Below are 20,218 nucleotides of genomic sequence, written 5' to 3' on the forward strand. Positions count from 1 at the left end.
TTTCTTTAGGTTTGTTTGTTGCTTGGGCTCCCTGAAGGGGAATTAGAAACTTAAAATTTTCGTTATATTTCTTGAATGCTATTGTGCAACCTAAGAAGACTTTGGATAATTGAAAGACTAAGATCCACAAATGATCGAGAAATTCAGGACGAACCTTTATAAGAGTCTAGAAGAGAATATAAAACATATTCGTCCTTAAGTGGGAAAAGATTAATAGCATAAAATAAAGGCGTTAATTTAGTGCAATCGAGCAAAAGTTTCAAAATGTGCTCTCATTGTGTTTGACTTTAGAACTAACTTATTAACTAAATAAGAACTCGGCTCAATGAATGTATACACGAAAGGAGTCGCCAACCAAACATAAGCTAAAATTAAATATATAAAATATCGTAATAACGCATTAGGCCTATATGTGTAATTTGATTTGAAGAAAATAATAGAAAAACATCTCTTGGTCTCCGAAAATTCAAATCCCGTGATGTCAACTTCTGGACGTGATGTTTACGACCGTGAAGCTGTGAAGTACACACAATAAGTTTCACAAATCATAATTTTCAACAATCTGCAAAAGCCTCAGAAGGCGAACAATCGTGTCCATTCCAAGTACAAAACTCCATCAGTCGATAGGTAATATAAAGTAAGAATTAAAACAACTATCTCATGATATAAGTATTAGGAGATAACTAATTTTATTTATGTTTCAAGTAAAAATTTTTGCACACTTATTTTGCATTCTTATTAACTTTTAACAAAACAGACCAATAAGGTGTAAGCATAGACAAAAAGAATTAAAATATAGACTGTCAGCCGTGCTGCGGTTACCATGGTTACCATAGGTTCTGGCGCACACAGCTGAGAGTGCCGTGTAGTTACGTAGCGCGTACGCCGTAACTACATGGCGCTCTCAGCGGTGTGCGCCAGAACCTATGGTAACCGCAGCACGGTTGACGGTCTATATTTTAATTACTTTTGTCTATGGTGTAAATCAGTGAAATAAAAGCTGTGAAGAAACACCATAATACATTATTTATTGTGTATAATTAAATCACAGCTGTCAAGGCAAATCGCAATATAATTCAATAAAGTATATATCAAAGTTATTAGAAAGGCAATTTCTCATCATACTCGTCGGTATCCGTGTCAAGTTGTGTTCCAGACAATTTAACCTTAAAATTGCCACAACTCATTTACTTCAACAATGGTATCAATCTCTTAATGTATTTTCCGATAAACAGATATTCAGTGAGATGAACTTTTGTATGTGCGTGCGTTGCTACGTTGTACTTTATGAATTGCCACTCTTCCACTCTACTGACTTAGTGAGTTAGTTTTATTCGTTCTTTGCGTGATATCCTTGCTCAAATCATTACACAGGTTGAATTGTAAATGAATGGCTTCAATTCCTTTTTTAGTTTCAGCCCTTTATTAACTCACTCAGTTTTCTTCTTTGCGTAGAAAATCTTGAGAATAGTTTTAAAGATATTTCGAAATAAATGAGAATGGATAGAAGAAAGCTGTACTATGAATAGGGGTTTGACCACAACATCTAAACTGCGTTTTTATGCGATAACTCTCAGATGTAAAATCTGACTCAAAAATGTGTTTAAGATATTTTAAGAGTATGTTATAATTAACTTTCAATCCACTTATGTTTTAACATATAACATATTTCATAATAAAATGCAACATATTAACCAGGTACTTAGCACTATCATTAAAATTAACTTGACGAACTTCAGTTTTCAATGGGAAAATACTTTATATATCACATTTAGGTGAATAATTTTAAACTTACCGTTGTGGTCCTTCGTTTTCTTGGACTTTTCATTGTTGTATTCCTTCCACATCGTCCTTCGTATTAATTTTAATTAGACTAGAAAGGGCCGAATTCCCATTAGTTCGCTGAAGTCACTAGGAGCCCAAGCTGAACTAATGAGAGGAAACCCGAAGTACAGTATACAAGTATATATCATTCATTAGCCTGTTTTTGTGAAATTTCACAACACGTATATAATCTACAACGAACCAACACTGAACCAAACAATCTAAAAGTAATAGTTTTTGTCTACTCGTATACACACTCGAACTTCCACTTACCTTGTTACACTCACTGGAGTTAAGCTTTCAAAGAAATGCACCACTATAGAATGATTAAAATACCCCCGCCGCAGCAAACCTGCAGACTAAGCGAATTTCCATTTGACTGATTGGATTTACACTGAAATGTCTACTTAAAAATATAACATTTATTCCTGATTAAATAGAATTAGTTTAACAAGTACTTAGGTTTGCTGCATCAGGGAGGGTAAAGCTGTATTTTTTTTGTGTAAAATGGTAATAGTTAGTAAGAAATTAAAACATTTTCCAAATTTGATCAAAATATGTTCATAAACAAGCAAACTACAACAGTTTACTTCTTCTCCATAAGAATAACATGGGAATTTTAAATTAACAATTTTTTTGAATTTTCTCCGTAACCATTAGGCGCATAATAACGCTTCAATATACTAAATTATTTGTTTTTTTAAGCTCTACAAAATGGTTTGGAAATAAATTGCTAAATTTTACGTTTTTTGGGTCAAAAATGGGAAAAACCTATTTTTACCCCATAAAACCCCCCGTAAACACCTGTTCCCATGGTCCGATCATGCTGGATCACGAACTCGTTCGAATAAACGTAGGTTTACACGTTTGTACCAAATTTCATCAAAATCGGATCATTTTTTCTCGAGTTATCGTGCTGACGGACACACACACACACACACACACATATATATATATATATATATGAATTTGAACGGATGGTGTTTTTGGCCTCTAGGGACCTCAAAACGAAAAAAAAATCGGTCCCACGTCCAGGTCTTACCATGAGTACTACGGTAATAGCTTATTCCCTATATGGGAAATTCGCTAAAAGGAAATGCCAAGAATAACATCTAGAAAATACCATAAATAAACAAAAAGAGATTTGTTAGAATTACATAAAGCTACACTGTTTAAAGGAGTCCGGTTTTCCCTCAGTACCCCATAACCATTGTGGCTCATCTAATGATGGCCTTGAGGAAGTGAGCTGGTCTAGAGGTAGAGCGCGGGGCTTCGGTCCCCGAGGCTCCAGGTTCAAATCCTGCTAATCAACAACGGATATTATCTAACGGATAATGCCACGACCCACTACGACTAGCCTGAAGTAATGTGTAAAACAGTTCCGGGCAAGAGTCAAGAGTTCCAGCTAGGATATGAAGGTGGGAATAATAATCGTCTAATGGTCTTTGAATGTTTTTTGTTTAATGTGCAAAGTCATAAATGTACGATTTTTGTTTTGAAGATTATAGCGTCAATGTAACTTTGAGACTCTTGGGCCATAGACAGTCAACAGTACTCATAAAAAGGAACGAGGACGAGATGGTTTTGTATAGAGAATAATAAACATACGACAAAGGCTGCAGTCCGGAGTTGCCAAATCATATTGGACCGGCCATCAATGAGAACAACGATATAAACGTTCTTGTTGTTATAGTTTTATATTATTATATTAGAATTCTCAAGTAGGACCAAGGCTTGGTTTTATTCTGTTCCGATTGGGGAATTGGGGAAGGATTGGTTGTATTTGCTTTTATGGCTGTTGTAGCATATACTATGTGCTATGTTGTAGTTGCAATTATATTTTAATATTGAGAGGTGCAATTTAAATGTCGCTAAAGTTTCCCCATTAAACGCCATTAAAGTTTTCCCATGCGCTAAGCTAGATGATCTTGATCAGGATGCACCTGCAAGAAATATAAGTGTCAGAAACTGCCACAAACTAGTTAAATTTAATTACAAATTAATATCGACGAATACTCAACAGATAAAATGAAAATATTGACGACAGCTGTTTTTGTACACTATGATAAATATACGGCACCACAGAGCTTATAACTCTAAAGTTGTTTCGTCGAGGAAAATATTTACGAGACGTAATGCTGCAATTTAATATATATTAGTGAAGAATGATATCCTTCGATGTGGTCTACAAAAATAAATATAATGAGAGGCATTAAATGGAGGCCGCAGCAATGTTAAAAGGGTGTCTAAGAATACGTCTTTAGTGACGCATGTGGTAGGAGGAAAACAGGTGGAACTCTAATGAACATGATTGGAATTTCGCGAATCCGAATAAAATTGCCCGGTCCAATCTTTGCCACAGACAAATAACAGTTATTATTCCGCTGTGTTATTATAAAACCACAGAGTTTTAGCTAGTGACGTGTTGTTATTCCGTCTGCATACTCTAGCTTGTAGAAACTTGTGTGAATCAACAAGTACATCTTTACACATACGTATCGCCTAATGTTGTATAACAGTTTATAGTATTTATACACGACCACCTTAACCTTTTGCAGCATCCTTCTCAACTATTCATACATTATTCACAAGTTTTTTTATAATTGACTTTTCCAAATAATTTTGTGAGTGGCTTTGAAGCAATCTTGAAACATTAAATTAGACTATATTGCATATGCATACAATTATTCTGGGAAGATAAGGATTTGTACATACAACGATCGGAAGAACCACTATTATAGATAAGCGGTACAATCTCTCGGTCTGACTACATTAAAAACAACTGCCAAGAATAAATAAAGTACATAATGCGAAAAAAACTAAACTATAATGCTTTCAAACCAATCGCCCGAGATGTGATAGGGTTGACGGTACAACTACAAAAACATTTCATAGCATATTTATTGTTTATGTAAGAAAATGTGCATATTATTCTGACAATAAAAAGTCATGTCTTTATAGCGGGGCGCTGGGCTTACAACAAAATTAAAAACTAAAATTTCTGTTCTGATGCAAACGGGATTGTAAAAGTCTGGAAAACTTGTCTCAATATCACAATAGGATTTTGCGCACACTCTTGCGGATAAATTGTGTATATCTTTTACTCAAGGTTCACTGATAAGGGATTTGACATGGATAGATTATCAGCCTTCAGAACACAGGTTATCCATTCCAAAGATCTTATCAGTGGAGGACCAACAACGTGAGGGGCTGGACTGGTAGCCAGCCTTTCATTGGCAAGGTCTTGGCCGGGATATTGACACTGACACTGACGCTAACGGTAGGCAGGCGATGGCGAGGGGCCTAGGAGTCTGCTGCTAGCGGAGAGGGGGTCAACACTCAACATCAGTCAGCTTGTGGAAGTGGTGTAGTGCCGAGCGTAGCGAAGCGAACTTGTAACGATAGACCGTCGAACGTGAACGAACCTCGAAACCATCTCATCAAGGGTTAGTTGCATTTGCTGTCATAGTCTCTAGATTCACACTTACATTAATATCAATTCTGAATTGTCATAGTATTTGTCTAATGCACTGATGATACTGTAAACGAGTTAAACCAAATCGGGAAATTAAATTTTTCGGAAATAATATTATATGGTTAGCACGAATTCAGAAATATGGTTTTATTTTATAAATATTCTTGTTGTTAGTGATTTGCCTAATTTGGCAATGTAAAAATAAAACTACAATTAAGGAACCTAAATAAATTCCCCAAAATAATATGTCCGAAGATGCAGCTCATCGATCCCACTACTATTTAACCACTAAAACTATTTAGGCCACTAAAACGTATGATTCACATCACGAATACTAACTTCAAAGTCAAAGTGAATCCTACTTTCAAAGTCAGGATAATCACATATTATTTTGCATTAGCTCACAAAAAAACTTCTGCACTTCTTTTAGAGTATTTGGACTGAATAATGAACAAACGCTTGTGTTAATTTCAAGTTGCATTTTTATAAATATACTAGCTATATAAAACCAATAAAACTATTTATTGCCGTACCGGGTTTGGTGGCATTTCGAGTGGCTTTTCATGGATACTTCGAAGAACAACATTGAAGTTAATAAGCTGTTAGGGCAGAGCCCTAGGAGAGTATTGAAATAAAAGATTACTATCTCCATTAAGCCTGTGCTCTATTCATGGAAAAAATTAGCTCAATTGGTCAAGTAGTTTTTCACGTTATTGAGATACTCCAAACAATATTAGTTCCTTCCATCCAAGTCATTGACTTTATCAGTATTGCATTAAAATTATTAATGCTACTCGTTTTCCAAGACATTATTTTTGGCGGAAACAAACACTACTTTTTTATAAAAATTTGGAAAAAAGTCAATAACATATTGAATTATGGACTTAAAAATAAAATTACCATATTTGCACAATACCACAAAAATTTAGGATTTGCCAGTTCTCATTGTGTATCACAGCTTTTTGTTGCTGCTTTGTTCAAATTAGCTGTTATCATAAATTAAAAAAAAAAAAATAATAGTAGTGCACCCTGTTGGTAAACCTTTGTAACCTTATAATGCCATTGGACATCATAGAACCAACTTGTTTAATTAAAAAATCTGTTAAGATTCCTGTTAAGAACAGCTGTTAAATATGAAAAATCATAAGGTAAACATAGGAAACTCCAGAGCCACTGGGGTGAAGCCCGAAAGTCCGATCAGAATAATAACTACTTAGAATCAGTGTACCAAATTTCAGTCTTCTAGGTAAATAAGAAGTAAGAGAATTATATAGTGAGTGACTCAGTCAGTCAGTGAGGGCTTTGCATTTTATAGGTATAAATGTATCTCTGGCACTTAAGATTTTGTAAATCGTTAACTTTATGTATCTCTTAAAAATATCTATGTTTGCTGTTGTGTGTGATTCTGAAATATTCCTGTTAATTTCTTCAGGAATACAACCAATCAATGGAGTAACCTATAGACATTATGTTTGTTACACTGTAATTCAATGCTGAATACAATATGTACAAATTTAAAAGTACTTTAAGGTTTATTGTAGGCATCTTCCATCACATTGGTAAAATAAAATACACAACGTCCAGGATCTTAAATTTGATCCCATCCTCAGGTGAAAAAACTTAATTAACACACAACTAACAATACACAAAACACAACCTAAACTGGACATTAAGTGACCACAATAAACCTTCAAAAAATGAACTTCGAGCAAAGTAATCTATGAGGATTGACTTAAAACTTAATATAATAATTGATGTGCTGAAGTAGACATAGTTAACAGCAAATTAGGCCAATAGTACCATGGAGGCTAGGCAGTTGGTTTTTAGTCGATTAAGCAATATTAGGCGTGTGCGGATTAGTGAACTAGATGACATAAATACATTGTTTACTTACCAAACTGCTACTTATACAAACATGTTGTGTTTTGGATTATAAACATGTTCACATTTGTTCAAGTTTAATGTTTGAACATATAAGTTAAATAGACTTATAAATTTCATCCCTATTTCATAAGTAAATTTATCGTATATCGCGTTATTTGTATTGCAATCAAATGTCAATTTTTTACATCTAGTACACACTCTATGTGAGACTGCAGAGCAATTGTAGGGTGGCTTTTATACCTCCTACAACACAGTAATATGTTCCGTATTATCCCCTTGATTTACAAAATGTCCTCTCAAATTGAAGATTTCACCACTAAAGTGATCTTCAAGTTTAATGACGAGGCAAAGCCGAGGTTGGAAAGTGAGCAAAGACACTTTAAGTAATGTGATGAACAATATTTTTAGTCATGGTGCACCATTGTTTGCTAAGTGAATAAAAAGCTGTAGGCCTATTTCGAGTTAGCTTGTAAAATTATTTACGTCTTAATTTGGTGTTGTATACAAACATCTGTTACAGTTATTTAGAAGCAACACATTTAACACAATAATTAAGTGGAATTCAGAAATTTGTGTTAATTTTGATAAAGGATAGTAATGTGGATGTTATTTTAGTGAAAAGTACATGCTACACGATATTAAAAAATAAACATATAATATAAAGTAACAATATTTACATCAATCGGGACTATTTTCGTCAGCAAAATCAGAGGAAAAATTTAACGTAAGAAAAAAACCATAGCTCATGTCCCAGACTCCAGCTGATTAATTTTTTGCTAAGGGTAAGAGAACTTCTCAAGCCACGCAACGCATGTGTTGTGTATTGAAAACTGTCCTTTCGCTGCACTACATCGACAAATCTGTAATTGTCAACTAAATGGTTCTCCTTTAGAGACAATAGCAATGCGCTTTTGTTTCGGGAAGACAATGAGATTGTTGCAGTCTATTGGGTGAGGTGAATAAAAGGTAGTATTTGGTAGTATTTACTTCTTTTTGGAGTATTTACTCGGTTTTCGGTGAATAAACATGCTAGTTCATACTAGCCCCTAGTACAAACTATATCTTGCAGGTGAATAAAAATGCTAGTTCGTACTACTCCTAGTAAATACTTCGTCATTTAGGGAACGTAGTATCTACTAGGCTTTTTCGGTGAATAAAAACCGGTCCGCATAGTAGTTACTTCATTTTTATGGAGTACGCTCATGGGCATGCTTCAGTTTGGTCGTTTGTGAAGATGGCGATGTTTATACAAGTCCATACCAGGAAAACGTACCTTGAAAAAAGAAATATTGTTAACTGTAAGCAATTACTGTTATTTTAGAGTGATATTGTTGATTTGTTTACCAACAAGTTTTTTTTCCTTCTCATTTCCCCTTATCAACTCTCAATTCCTTCTCTAAGCTTAGTCGGTTTATTCCCCTTAACATTCCTATCCATTTTTTCTTCATCGCATTTTTCATATTATCTTTTAAAATCCTTACCTAGAATTTTTTTGTATCATCTAACATTTTCAAGACACTGTTTTCCCCCTTACCACGCCCGGAGTTTTAGATTTCTCAAAGTTATAGAAATGTTTTTATCACAGCTCACTAATCAATATTAATGCCCTATCACCCCCTTGCAATACCTAGTCAACGCCATCAAAATTGTCGTCAAGCGCAGTTAACCAAATACTAGGCATATTTGATCAACACGACTGAGAAAAATGCAGGTGCATACAGGAATGGCAAACAGATTATCGCCGCACGCCAGTTGTGCCTTGATTATGAGTACGTACTAGGGGGTAGTACGTACTACATCATTTAGGGAACCCCTAGTACTTACTTCCTAGTTCTAGCTCATTCTTATTCACATAGATTTGAGCAAGTGCTAGAACTACGTAGTACGAACTACGTAGTATGTACTAGTTTTTATTCACTTCACCCATTGTTTTCAGAATAGAAGAAATTTACGTTGAAGTAAGGTTCACCACACGAACAAATCAAGCTCATCACTAGTCCTTCTCAGCAAAATCACCGTCATGTTGCAGTGAGGTTGTCGGTTGTTTGTTGAAATCCATTGTTGTCACAATGCAACATGTTTGTGTTGAAATGTTGAGGTTCACCACACGAACAAATCAAGCTCATCACTAGTCCTTCTCAGCAAAATCACCGTTATGTTGCAGTGAGGTTGTCGGTTGTTTGTTGAAATCCATTGTTGTCACAATGCAGCATGTTTGTGTTGAAATGTTGAGGTTCACCACACGAACAAATCAAGCTCAGCACTAGTCTTTCTCGGCAAAATCACCGTCATGTTGCAGTGAGGTTGTCGGTTGTTTGTTGAAATCCATTGTTGTCACAATGCAGCATGTTTGTGTTGAAATGTTGAGGTTCACCACACGAACAAATCAAGCTCAGCACTAGTCTTTCTCGGCAAAATCACCGTCATGTTGCAGTGAGGTTGTCGGTTGTTTGTTGAAATCCATTGTTGTCACAATGCAGCATGTTTGTGTTGAAATGTTGAGGTTCACCACACGAACAAATCAAGCTCAGCACTAGTCTTTCTCGGCAAAATCACCGTCATGTTGCAGTGAGGTTGTCGGTTGTTTGTTGAAATCCATTGTTGTCACAATGCAGCATGTTTGTGTTGAAATGTTGAGGTTCACCACACGAACAAATCAAGCTCAGCACTAGTCTTTCTCGGCAAAATCACCGTTATGTTGCAGTGAGGTTGTCGTTGATTGTTGAAATCCATTGTTGCCACAATGCAATATTTTTCTCTGGTGCAATACGCTAATATAAAGAGTTCACCACTAATCTCCTCCTATACATTGTTACCTTTCTAAAGATCACAACCGAAATGAGCTCATCATCGTTCCAAGTTCACCACACAATCACGATGCGACGTGTTGGTACAGGTGTGTCCCTCTTGATTACGGTCTACATCATTACATTAATATATACATTTATGGACTTAACAGCTAACAAGTATATGTTGACACATTTGACCTTGAATACGTGACCAAATTTGACGGAGGATGTGCCCTGCGATAGCAAATCACGGAAACTAAATATTTAACTGCTTGTATCCCACATCTTTGGCTAGAATATTTTTGACGTGCATGCATATATTTATTTACCTTAGGACTTTGTTTAGACTACGTTTTGAAATGCATAGTGAAATTTTACAACCACAACGTGCTAAGTACCAAGGCACTAAGTAAATAAGAATGGACGTACCCTCGTGTCTGGATGGTTGGATCAGTGGTACAAAATAGATGATTGATTTTCTCTAGGGCATGCCTTGTACCTTTGTAAATCAAAATTGCGTGCAGTGGAAAGAAGTAGTTTTTCACTCCAATGGCCAACTAAATAAAGCATTTGAAACCGTCTGTTATATTCTGCTGGATGATTGTTTTCGTGAACGGTAGACGATATGAAATGTGATCTTAAGCCTATTTATAGTTGTAAGTAAATCACACCACTAACTTTTATAGCAAATTAAGTGTTTTTTTTTAAGTTGGAAAGTCGGGCTGAAATCAATATTCGTTACTTTATCCTTAATATTAAGAACCCGAGTAAGCGATTTTTCTGGCAAAAAGTCTAGTTGGACTTGTCACCTTGTTCGCACATGTGAGAAAACAGGACCTACGCAATTAATTAATGGTTTATTACGTTCTCATATTTGTATATAATATATGCAAAATATGGTATCGGTCGCGTTTCGTAGTTAAGTCATGCCAATGGAAATTTTAGGTCTGGCATATTACGTAATACTATACTTATTTATTCAACATCTGTTATACGTGCTATAGCTATTTCGCGCTTTAGAAATTTTGTTTATTTAAAAGATTGCGTTTTGTATGTTTATATTTTAACATGTAGACCCAATAAATTAACCGTGAAATAAAGGTATTTCCTGACTGTACTTATTCATGCGAATGTATTAACTATTCCAGTCTTAAAAATCTTCCGAGTAATATTTTACTAAGAAGTAGCTTTATTGAAGGTATTATGTGTACCCCATCAGAAAATTTATTGAATTCAGCAATTTTATAGTACTGAAAGATCAGTTTGACAAGAGTGAAAATAGATCAATGTTTTTAAGCGTTGTTTTGGCTTACGTCCGTTACCAGTTCTATGCTAGGTTAGTGGATAATTTCAACCTGAAACAAGACCACGTTTTAATCGCATTCTTTTGATAATTACGTTGCTTAATGAGTAGAACTAATTGAATTGAAGCGATAAGCTTTTATCACCCTTTGCCTGATATTAAGCTATGTGCTGATATGATTGCTGTTTCATTTTTATCGTTTACCACAATCACATTGCATCAATTTTCTTGACTGGTGATTTGTCATAAAGTCTAAAACTATACAATAGTGTATCTAGATTATACAATAATACAGAACAAATAAAATAATTAATACAAACTTATGGGTTAAGTATAACATTGTTTAAATTTACGCACCTTCCAGATATTCTTCTAATGAGTAAAATGCCTTCCATTATATGTAATATAATTTTTATATGCTTAATTCATTGGCAGATACCATAAAAGTAGTAACCAAAACTATTAAAACAGCTGGAGTTTTGAAAATATGTATCTCATTGTGATCCTAAAGTTGGGTATGCATTAGTATATTGTTGATTTGGTATTACTCTCTTACTGCTAAGTGGGCAGCAAGAGAGCACCAAAGGGCACTAAACTTACTTAGTGGGAACATAGTAGGATTAAATAACTTCTTGATCAGCATTGACAATTGAAAGCTGAATATTAGGATTGTGTAGAAAGTGCGAGAAACACAACTTTGCTAGCCTACGTCACGAATCACGATTATTAGCGACAACAATGCTGTTGTCTCACGACGAATATTTGGCTTTGCCGATTTCCCCCAAAGCATTTGCATTTAATTACACCCTTGGATTTAACCACTTTCAACCATATTGCCCTAATAGAATGTTAACGGCAAATTAGTTTACTGTTGCATATAGTATATTAATTAAACTAATACAAAATTGTTTACGTCATATTACACTATTTTGATGAACTTCCCACTCAAGGATTTAGTCAAGAAAACAGCTGTTTGCCGCCAGCTTAATCAAACGGGATTTCTTTACGTACTACTGTACTGTAATGAGTTTTACCGGACACTAATCAGCTGATTATACTGTATTTGGGTGGCAATGAGTGGTTATAAATAAAAACATAACCTTATGACTAGTGATTTTTAGTCCTTTAGTCGGTGGTATATATACATAAGGATTTGTACAGATTTAATAGTATGGCGTAAACTATTGTAAGTAACTCGTCCAAAATGTGTTTACCGGACTCGTATGGTAATCCCGTACTCGACTTAAACTCGCACGGGAACAACCACACTCGTCCGGTAAACACTTATTTTCAGGACTAGTGACGTAATAACTATTACTACCGAACAGTAAACTACTTTGAAAATATCCCAATATTATTACCATCATCAAGTGAGGTGGCGACGTAGCTGGGGGTAGACATATGAGTGTAGGAGTGTTGTAGAAAGGGGAGCCTTGTGTAGTTTTGTTACCGATACACCTGTTTTTTGACCCATTAGGACCATTTATTCGTTTTTAGTTTATGATTTTACTAACTACCGGTACCTAACAACTCTCAAGTTGTTAGGTACCGGTAGTTATTTTATAAAATAAAATAATGCGTTTTACAATTAATTCTAAATTTGTTACTGTACTGTTTACTTGGCTCATAAAAATGGTTCATAATTCATCCTGAATCTTTATTTAATAAACTACAGTAGGATTTGACAGAAGTGACTGAGTGAATGACAATGACTGACTGAGTGGTACATTAGACAAGGATGGCTGTAGGGCGAGCCTATAGTTAGTTGATGACGTGGAAGACCAGACAGGAAATTTCCCAATCAGTTTAGTGAACCTTTGAAAGAAGTGTTAGTCTGACAAAGCCCAACGCAGCCCCACAAACATAGGACTACAGTACAATGAAAAGTAGGCCTACTGCCTGTCTGTGACAGTCCCTATTGTAACACGTGTAACTGTGGATGTATATGCTACAAAACAATTGTTATTACAAAGTATAAAGATTAAAGATATATACCCTAAATCAATTTAAAATCGCCAATTCCAACTTGCAATTCCTCTTCTACAAATGCTGAATGAATTGACCAGTCTTAACTTGTAAACCTGATTTTTACTGTACCTAAATAAACTTCATCAGCAATCTGAAAAATATACTTTCTCCCATTAGCTTGTCACAACCCTTATCATGGCATGAGGGGTCGCCGGAATTTTATCCCCTGGGCAAAGCTGACGTCACTATAACGTAGTAACCTGAGCGCTGAAAAGTTTGTTCGCGAGCGGAATTTTACCCCCGCGGATTTGGAAGTCTAATTAAAATACACAGAGCTTGATTAATTAGATTAGCAATAAAACCGGAATTTTACTCCATGTCCATATAAGTAGCGTTTATACAACTGAAGATGTACGGGCCGGATTTTTACCTCCGGATTTTTACCCCCCGGAATTTTACCCCCTGGCTGGATATAGAAGTTATTAAGAATGATTGATTTTCCTATCTCTGTTTTTATTTAATTGTAAACATTTTATTATTAAGTAGCCTATATTTATTTATTTATTTTGTAATCTCTTCTAAGTAAACAAAATTAGCTGTTTAATTTTGATGTTCGGGATTTGCGTTTGGGGCCAACTGATGGTTAATAAGTATGTAAAATAAACTGAGTGGCTTATTTAAATGATAATTGGGTGAACATTTCTTTGAAAAGAAACAATAAGGCATATTTTGTTATTGTTACAATACAAACTAAAAACATTGTTTACCACGGTTGTATAATAAATCCTTAAAGAAATCTTCGAATCAATTTCCAATTCTGATGTTTGTTTATACGTCATATTAACCAACAGTTAGCTTCAAAGATCGAATCCTGATACTCGAATCTCAAAATTAAAATTAAAAATCTGTTGGATTAGTTGATGTTACAAATAAATTAAGATAGGCTACTTAATAATAAAATGTTTACTTTTAAATTAAAACTGAATGAAGATAATTAACCATTCTCACTAATTTATATATCTGGCCAGGGAGTAAAATTCCGGAGGGTAAAATTACGGGGGTAAAAATCTGGGCTGTACATTTTGGGCTGAATTCATGAGGCGGTAAAAGTCCGGGGGTAAAATTCCGGCCCGTACACTCTGGGTTTTTATAATTTGATGTGTTCTGATTAAATTCACAACCGTGAAAATATACATTTAGTTCCGCCTTAAATCCATCGAACTGATGTCGTGAAACTCATAAGTTCGCGGCCGGAATTTTAGCCCCTGGTTTGTGACGTCACGTTCGCCAAGGGTGTAAAACTCCAGGGGGAAAAAAATCCGCTACCCCGGCATGGGTAAGCGTGGGAGTTACTATGATGCTCAATGGGGAAAGTTACAAAAGTTACAATAACATTTGAACCATAATTTTCACAGCATTTAAGGGTTGTATAGTAATTTTTTTTTAAGAAAAAAAAACATAAAATACTTAACTTTAATTAAAATTATTTTAGATGTTTTTGTAAAAATCAGACTTTTCTGTTATTTTATGGGGAAAATCACCATTAAAACCAAAATTCCAAGAAATTTATTGGTGACTCAGTAAATGTGGAGACTGATTATGAATTCCCACCCTTTACCTGTCACAAAATGTTATCAGTACTATCACTAGGTCTACAGTTCATCCTTGTAAGGGCCATCCTGTCCTGACCACACATTTTACATATTTTCAATATCTACTGAGGTTTCATGTTGATTTGATTTTTCATTTAAAGTTTTGTATTTAAATTGAAGCCATCATAATTGATTTTTAATAGTTTATTTTCGTTGAATTTCCCATATAGGGAATATTAGCGAATTTCCCATATAGGGAATAAGCTATTACCTCATGGTAAGACCTGGACCAGGGGCCGATTTACATTTTTGTTTTGAGGTCCCTAGAAGCCAAAAACACCGTTCCAATTCATATATGTGTGTGTGTCCGTTAGCACGATAACGCAAGCAAAAATAATCCGATTGTTATGAAATTTGGTATAAACGTGTAATCCTACATTTATTCAAATTTATTCTTATTATTATTATTTATACATTTATTCACGCGAACCAGCATGATCGGACCATGGGAACGGGGGTTTAGGGGGGGTTTTATTGGGTAAAAATAGATTTTTCTTATTTTTGACCCTTAAAACAAAAAACTAGCAATTTCTTTCCAAATAATTTTGTAGATCTTAAAAAAAACAAATAATTTAGTATATTGAAGCGTTATTATGCGCCTAATGGTTACGGAAAAAATTTTAAAAAATTGTAAATTTAAAACTCTTATGTTATTCTTACGGAGAATAAGTACCTAAGATGTTTTTTTTTCTTGTTTATGAGCATATTTTAATCACTAGGTTTGGAAAATGCATTTATTTTATACTAAACTATTAACATTTTACAAAAAAACACTTTTTACCCTCCTCGTTGCAGCAAACCTAGAGTAAATGTGAAGGCAGTTGCCCAGTTGCAGGTTTGCTGTGGTGGGAGTAGTATTTATTTATTTTATTTTCAATTACTAATTTTTTAATAGGTAACCTAAATTCGATCTAATTTATCAGAACAATATGTTTTATTTGAAGTCATATTCTTCAAAATATTTCAGTATAAAAATAATAATAATAATAATGTGTACCCTAGTTTTTGGAAGTATTTTTCTGTAGATCTACTTAGAAAAATGTCTTATTAGCAAATTGGATTTTTATCGAATTTTGCATGGCAAACTGTTGAAATTATTCCCTGTTCATTTAAAAAAAAAGAAACCATTTTGCAACAATGTATATAGTTATTGGTTTCACTGGAAACTACATCTTCCAAGTACAATAACAAATTTTCTCAACAGCTGTTAATTGATTGGAACATTCAAAATTGCTATATTACAACAAGAAAAATGTTACATTAATGTGAGGAAATTCCTAATAATTAATTGTTTTATTTTAAATCCCTAAATATCAGTTACAATACAATAAATAGGTAAATATTATGTAAGTAAAATTAAATATGGTGAAACATTTTTATACTGAAGATGATGTAGAAATACAGTCATCAGATTTCTTCGTTTGGTTTGATTATTGGTGCTCTTATTTTTTTTTTAAATTTGACTGTGTAATGGGTAAATGTATCTCAGTTCTCATTAAGAATAGTATCTAAGCTTACATGGCTTTAAACACTCAGTTTTTAACACATTTCAGTAACATTTACTTTTAAAAAATACAATAGTTATATAAATAAAATGCCATCTGTTAAAGTTAGACACAGTCATTAAAACGATATTGGTAGCTTACCTAACCAAAAACTAATGTAAAAAAGCAATTGTGGCACCAAACAATTCATATTTATAATCTTTATTCATACATACAAGTACAAAGGTGATACTTTGAATAGTTTCGGCAATTAATACTATAGTAACGGTCCTAGTAAGCACCAGCTCTTCTAAATTAAAATACTCTAAAAAGCTTATGCCACCTACAGGGCCTGATTACCCATTAGGCTAATTAGGCTGGAGCCTAGGGCGCCAGTCAGCCAAGTTTTTTAGGGGGGCGCCAGACAGGTAAGACTTAAAGTTGGGACCGGGGGCGTAGAAAATGTTTGATTCCAAAAAAAAGGATTCGTGCAGATAGGGAATGAGGCGGGGAAGGGTGCGTTCGGCAGATTTTCATAATCATTATATCCATATATAAAGCCCAAAGTACCCATGAACTTTTGAGAAAACTACAAGTCACACCCCCATAAACCATATATACTTAAAATGTTCGTCATCACGAGAAACATTGCGCAAAACTATCCATTATTTCATAAATTGCCCTTTAAGGTCGTAATTCCTTTCTAAAGGGAACTTTCCATATACCTAATGTTAAAAATACCTCAGCTGTACTTATTTGTTTATTTCAGCTTAACTTATCCAATCAATAGTTTTATTTATGAAGTCAAACGGGGTGAAGCCCGTGGGTTACAGCTAGTTTATAGTAAAAATTGATTTGTAAAAACATTTAACGATACAGTTGTTGCAGATAAATGCTGTAATTCCATCTAAAGGTCCTAATAAAACTGTTTTAGGCATTGGTGATTAATAGAGTTATTTTAGAAAGTAGGGGCCTACGTATATTATTGTTTGGTTTTTTGATATTTTAGGTTGGGTCTACTTTTGATTTAATACAATCATATGTTTAATAAAATGTAAAATAAATACATTATTTTAAATAAAAAAGTTTTACATTCCTTGAACAACCGATTAGTTACTATTTTTTAAAGTTTGATGAGGGGTAGCGGTAGGGAGGAGAGGGGCGCGAAAAAACGTCAGCCTACTGGCGACTAGACCCTTAATCAGGCCCTGGTCACCTATGCATAAATGTATGATTCAAATTTAGTAGGACTAATTTTTTTATACAAAAATTTATTGGACCCTTGAATTTGTATGGTTCTGTTTTAAACCATGGGACTTAAAATAAATCATACAAGTTCTCTACCATGTCCATGAGCAGTGATTAATTATGGTATCTTGTTATTTACATAATCAGTAAACTCAGTAGAGGGTATATAGATGTATAGTAAGTAAACTTCAAACTTTATCAGGCCATTCCTTATAGCATTTTTCATGATCCATAACAATTGTAGAGACACTGTAGCAGCACTGGCAGAACAGGTAGTTTTGAACTATGTTACTGTAACCTGTACTGTTCTCCTGTTGAAGAAGAATAACACATACCTTAGTGGAAGAGAACACACACTCTGAATGGAAAAGTGCCCACATGAAAATATATAATTTAATTGTTATTATATTTTCAAAAGATGACTTGTCTATATGAGTTTGATTACAATAACCATGCATGATTTAGTTGACAATAGTTTATTGTTTCAGGTAGTCTCTAAACAAAGAAACTCCACCACTTGTGGCAGAAGGGAAGACATTTGGAATCCACATTCAAATTGAATTCTAAAAATACTACAAATACAGATTACTTTTCAGAATCTCGTCATAAATGTTGAACAATGACCGTCACTTACACATCAGATGTAGCAAATGGAGGAAAAGTAGTAAGTTTTTCAAGAGTATTGATGAGATGGAAAGGAAGTCTGTATAAACTTATTTGGCAAGATTTGCTTTGCTACCTTGTTCTGTTTGTTGCCATAAACTTGATCCATACTTACGCACTTCCTCCGTATCTTCAAACGTCGCTGCAGAGGGTAAAACTTTACCTAGCCAACAATCTGTACACGTTTCCAGTTCCATTTGTCTTGTCATTCTTCGTAGAGAATGTTGCTACTAAATGGTGGCATCAATATCAGCTGCTGCCATCTGCTGATACACTGGCAATCTACACAAATGCTACAATTCCTGGGAAAGACGACCAGTCACGTATTATTCGTAGAACCATTGTAAGATATGCAGTTCTCTCACTGGTACTTACTATGAGAAATATCAGTGTCGGTATCAGAAAACGATTTCCGACCATCCACCACGTTCAAGAAGCAGGGCTCATTCTGGAGGAGGAGAGGAATCATTTTGATAAGCTGGAAACTCAGGCAACAGCAAGTCACTGGATTCCGTTGGTGTGGGCAGCTAATGTTGCAACATATGCAAAAACTATTAACAAAATATCTTCAGATCATTGCTTGAAGCTCCTTATTACTGAACTGACAGCTCACCGGAATAAACTAGGTACCTTGGTAGGTTATGATCTCGTCAATATACCTCTGGTATACACTCAGACGATGGTCGTGGTGGTGATGAGTTATGTGGTCATCACACTTATATGCCACCAACCCATTACTATTGGCGACAGCCTCACTGGTGCTGGAGGGTTTACGATGTCGTCCTTGACTAATTTCATAATATATGTCGGACTAATGAAAGTTGCCACTGTTATGCTCAATCCATTTGGAGAGGACGACGATGACTTTGAGCTGAACGCTATTGTTGATCGTCATCTCACAGCGGCTTACATGATTGTGGATGAAATGCACGAGGAAGAACCAGAAGTAGTAAAGGATGCTTACTGGGATGAAATCGTTCCTAAAGAATTACCTTACACAGTCGGTTCAATGGGAGATCGGAAAACAGATCTCAATTCACATGGTGTAGAACATAGACATACGAAAAGACAGAAAAATAAGGCAAGCGTATCAAGAAAAAATTCAGCCGTCAATTACTTTAGGAGAGGAAGTCTTATGAGTAAAATCAATTCAAACAAAAATGGATCGCAGAAAGATTTGCTTAATTGTGACGAAAATGATTCTGATCTCACTCATGTTTACGAAAATGTAGGTTTTTATTCATCCGGAAATCCGTTAAAAGAAGAAGATGAAGAACTTTATGATTGTGCTGATGCAACGAAATCTCCCAATGACTTACAGCGACCCAGTACATCTAAACAATATTTCCATAGGCCAACGAAATATTAAATAAAAACAATTGAAAGTATTAAATGTGCTTTCATGGATTAGTCATCTCTTTTAATTCTATTATAATTTAACTTAACTCTATTTTGTTTTAGATATTGACAAGAATATAAGAATGACTTACTGTGAACTGATTTTATGTTGAATTTTAAGTTGTGTAAAAATATATCTAAGTTGTAAATACTGTTTTATATTTTAAGTCAAATAAGGAATGTTTATAAACAAATTATTTAATAGTGTTTTTTCTTCCCCAGACTTCAATAGGATGAAACATAGTTAAACAATTGATTTCAAACACGTTCTCTCATGATGTTCCAGTCCCGTGAGCTGAAACTCTACTGGACTGAGGCTGTTTTAGGACTTTGTCCTCTTCAGCCAATTTTCACACTGAAGTAGACATTTACTCCTAAAAAAGGTTCAAACTAACAATGAACGTACCGTTAGTTGAATTAATTCATCATAGTGTACTAGTATTGAAGTTATACTGGTAGTTGAATGAATTTAACTTATCATAGCTTACTAGTATTGAAGTTCTACCGGTAGTTGAATGAATTCATCATAG

The 20,218-nt window shown here is 34.6% G+C and overlaps 1 protein-coding gene across 2 annotated transcripts; it reads left to right on the top strand.

Moving 5' to 3' along the window:
• The first annotated feature begins 1,232 nt into the window (after window positions 1-1,232).
• LOC128999119 (bestrophin-2-like) lies at window positions 1,233-19,885 on the top strand. 2 transcript variants are annotated; one of them, XM_054425481.1, is made up of 2 exons: window positions 1,233-1,319; window positions 18,116-19,885. In XM_054425481.1, exon 2 carries the CDS (start codon window positions 18,247-18,249, stop codon window positions 19,657-19,659), a length of 1,413 nt encoding a protein of 470 aa, XP_054281456.1. In that variant the 5' UTR covers window positions 1,233-1,319; window positions 18,116-18,246; the 3' UTR covers window positions 19,660-19,885. The 2 variants fall into 2 exon arrangements, with proteins under 2 accessions (XP_054281456.1, XP_054281455.1); XM_054425480.1 differs by lacking the exon at window positions 1,233-1,319 and adding an exon at window positions 5,063-5,270.
• Window positions 19,886-20,218: the final 333 nt, after the last annotated feature.

The sequence above is a fragment of the Macrosteles quadrilineatus genome, unplaced genomic scaffold, assembly GCF_028750875.1.
Source record: "Macrosteles quadrilineatus isolate MER2022 unplaced genomic scaffold, UCM_ALF_1.0 Scaffold_7__1_contigs__length_78375512, whole genome shotgun sequence".
In the NCBI taxonomy this organism is placed as follows: domain Eukaryota; kingdom Metazoa; phylum Arthropoda; class Insecta; order Hemiptera; family Cicadellidae; genus Macrosteles; species Macrosteles quadrilineatus.

Bases quoted from the DNA above. Each gene is read 5' to 3' on its own strand.
- LOC128999119 (XM_054425481.1), top strand. From the start codon at position 18,247: ATGACCGTCACTTACACATCAGATGTAGCAAATGGAGGAAAAGTAGTA.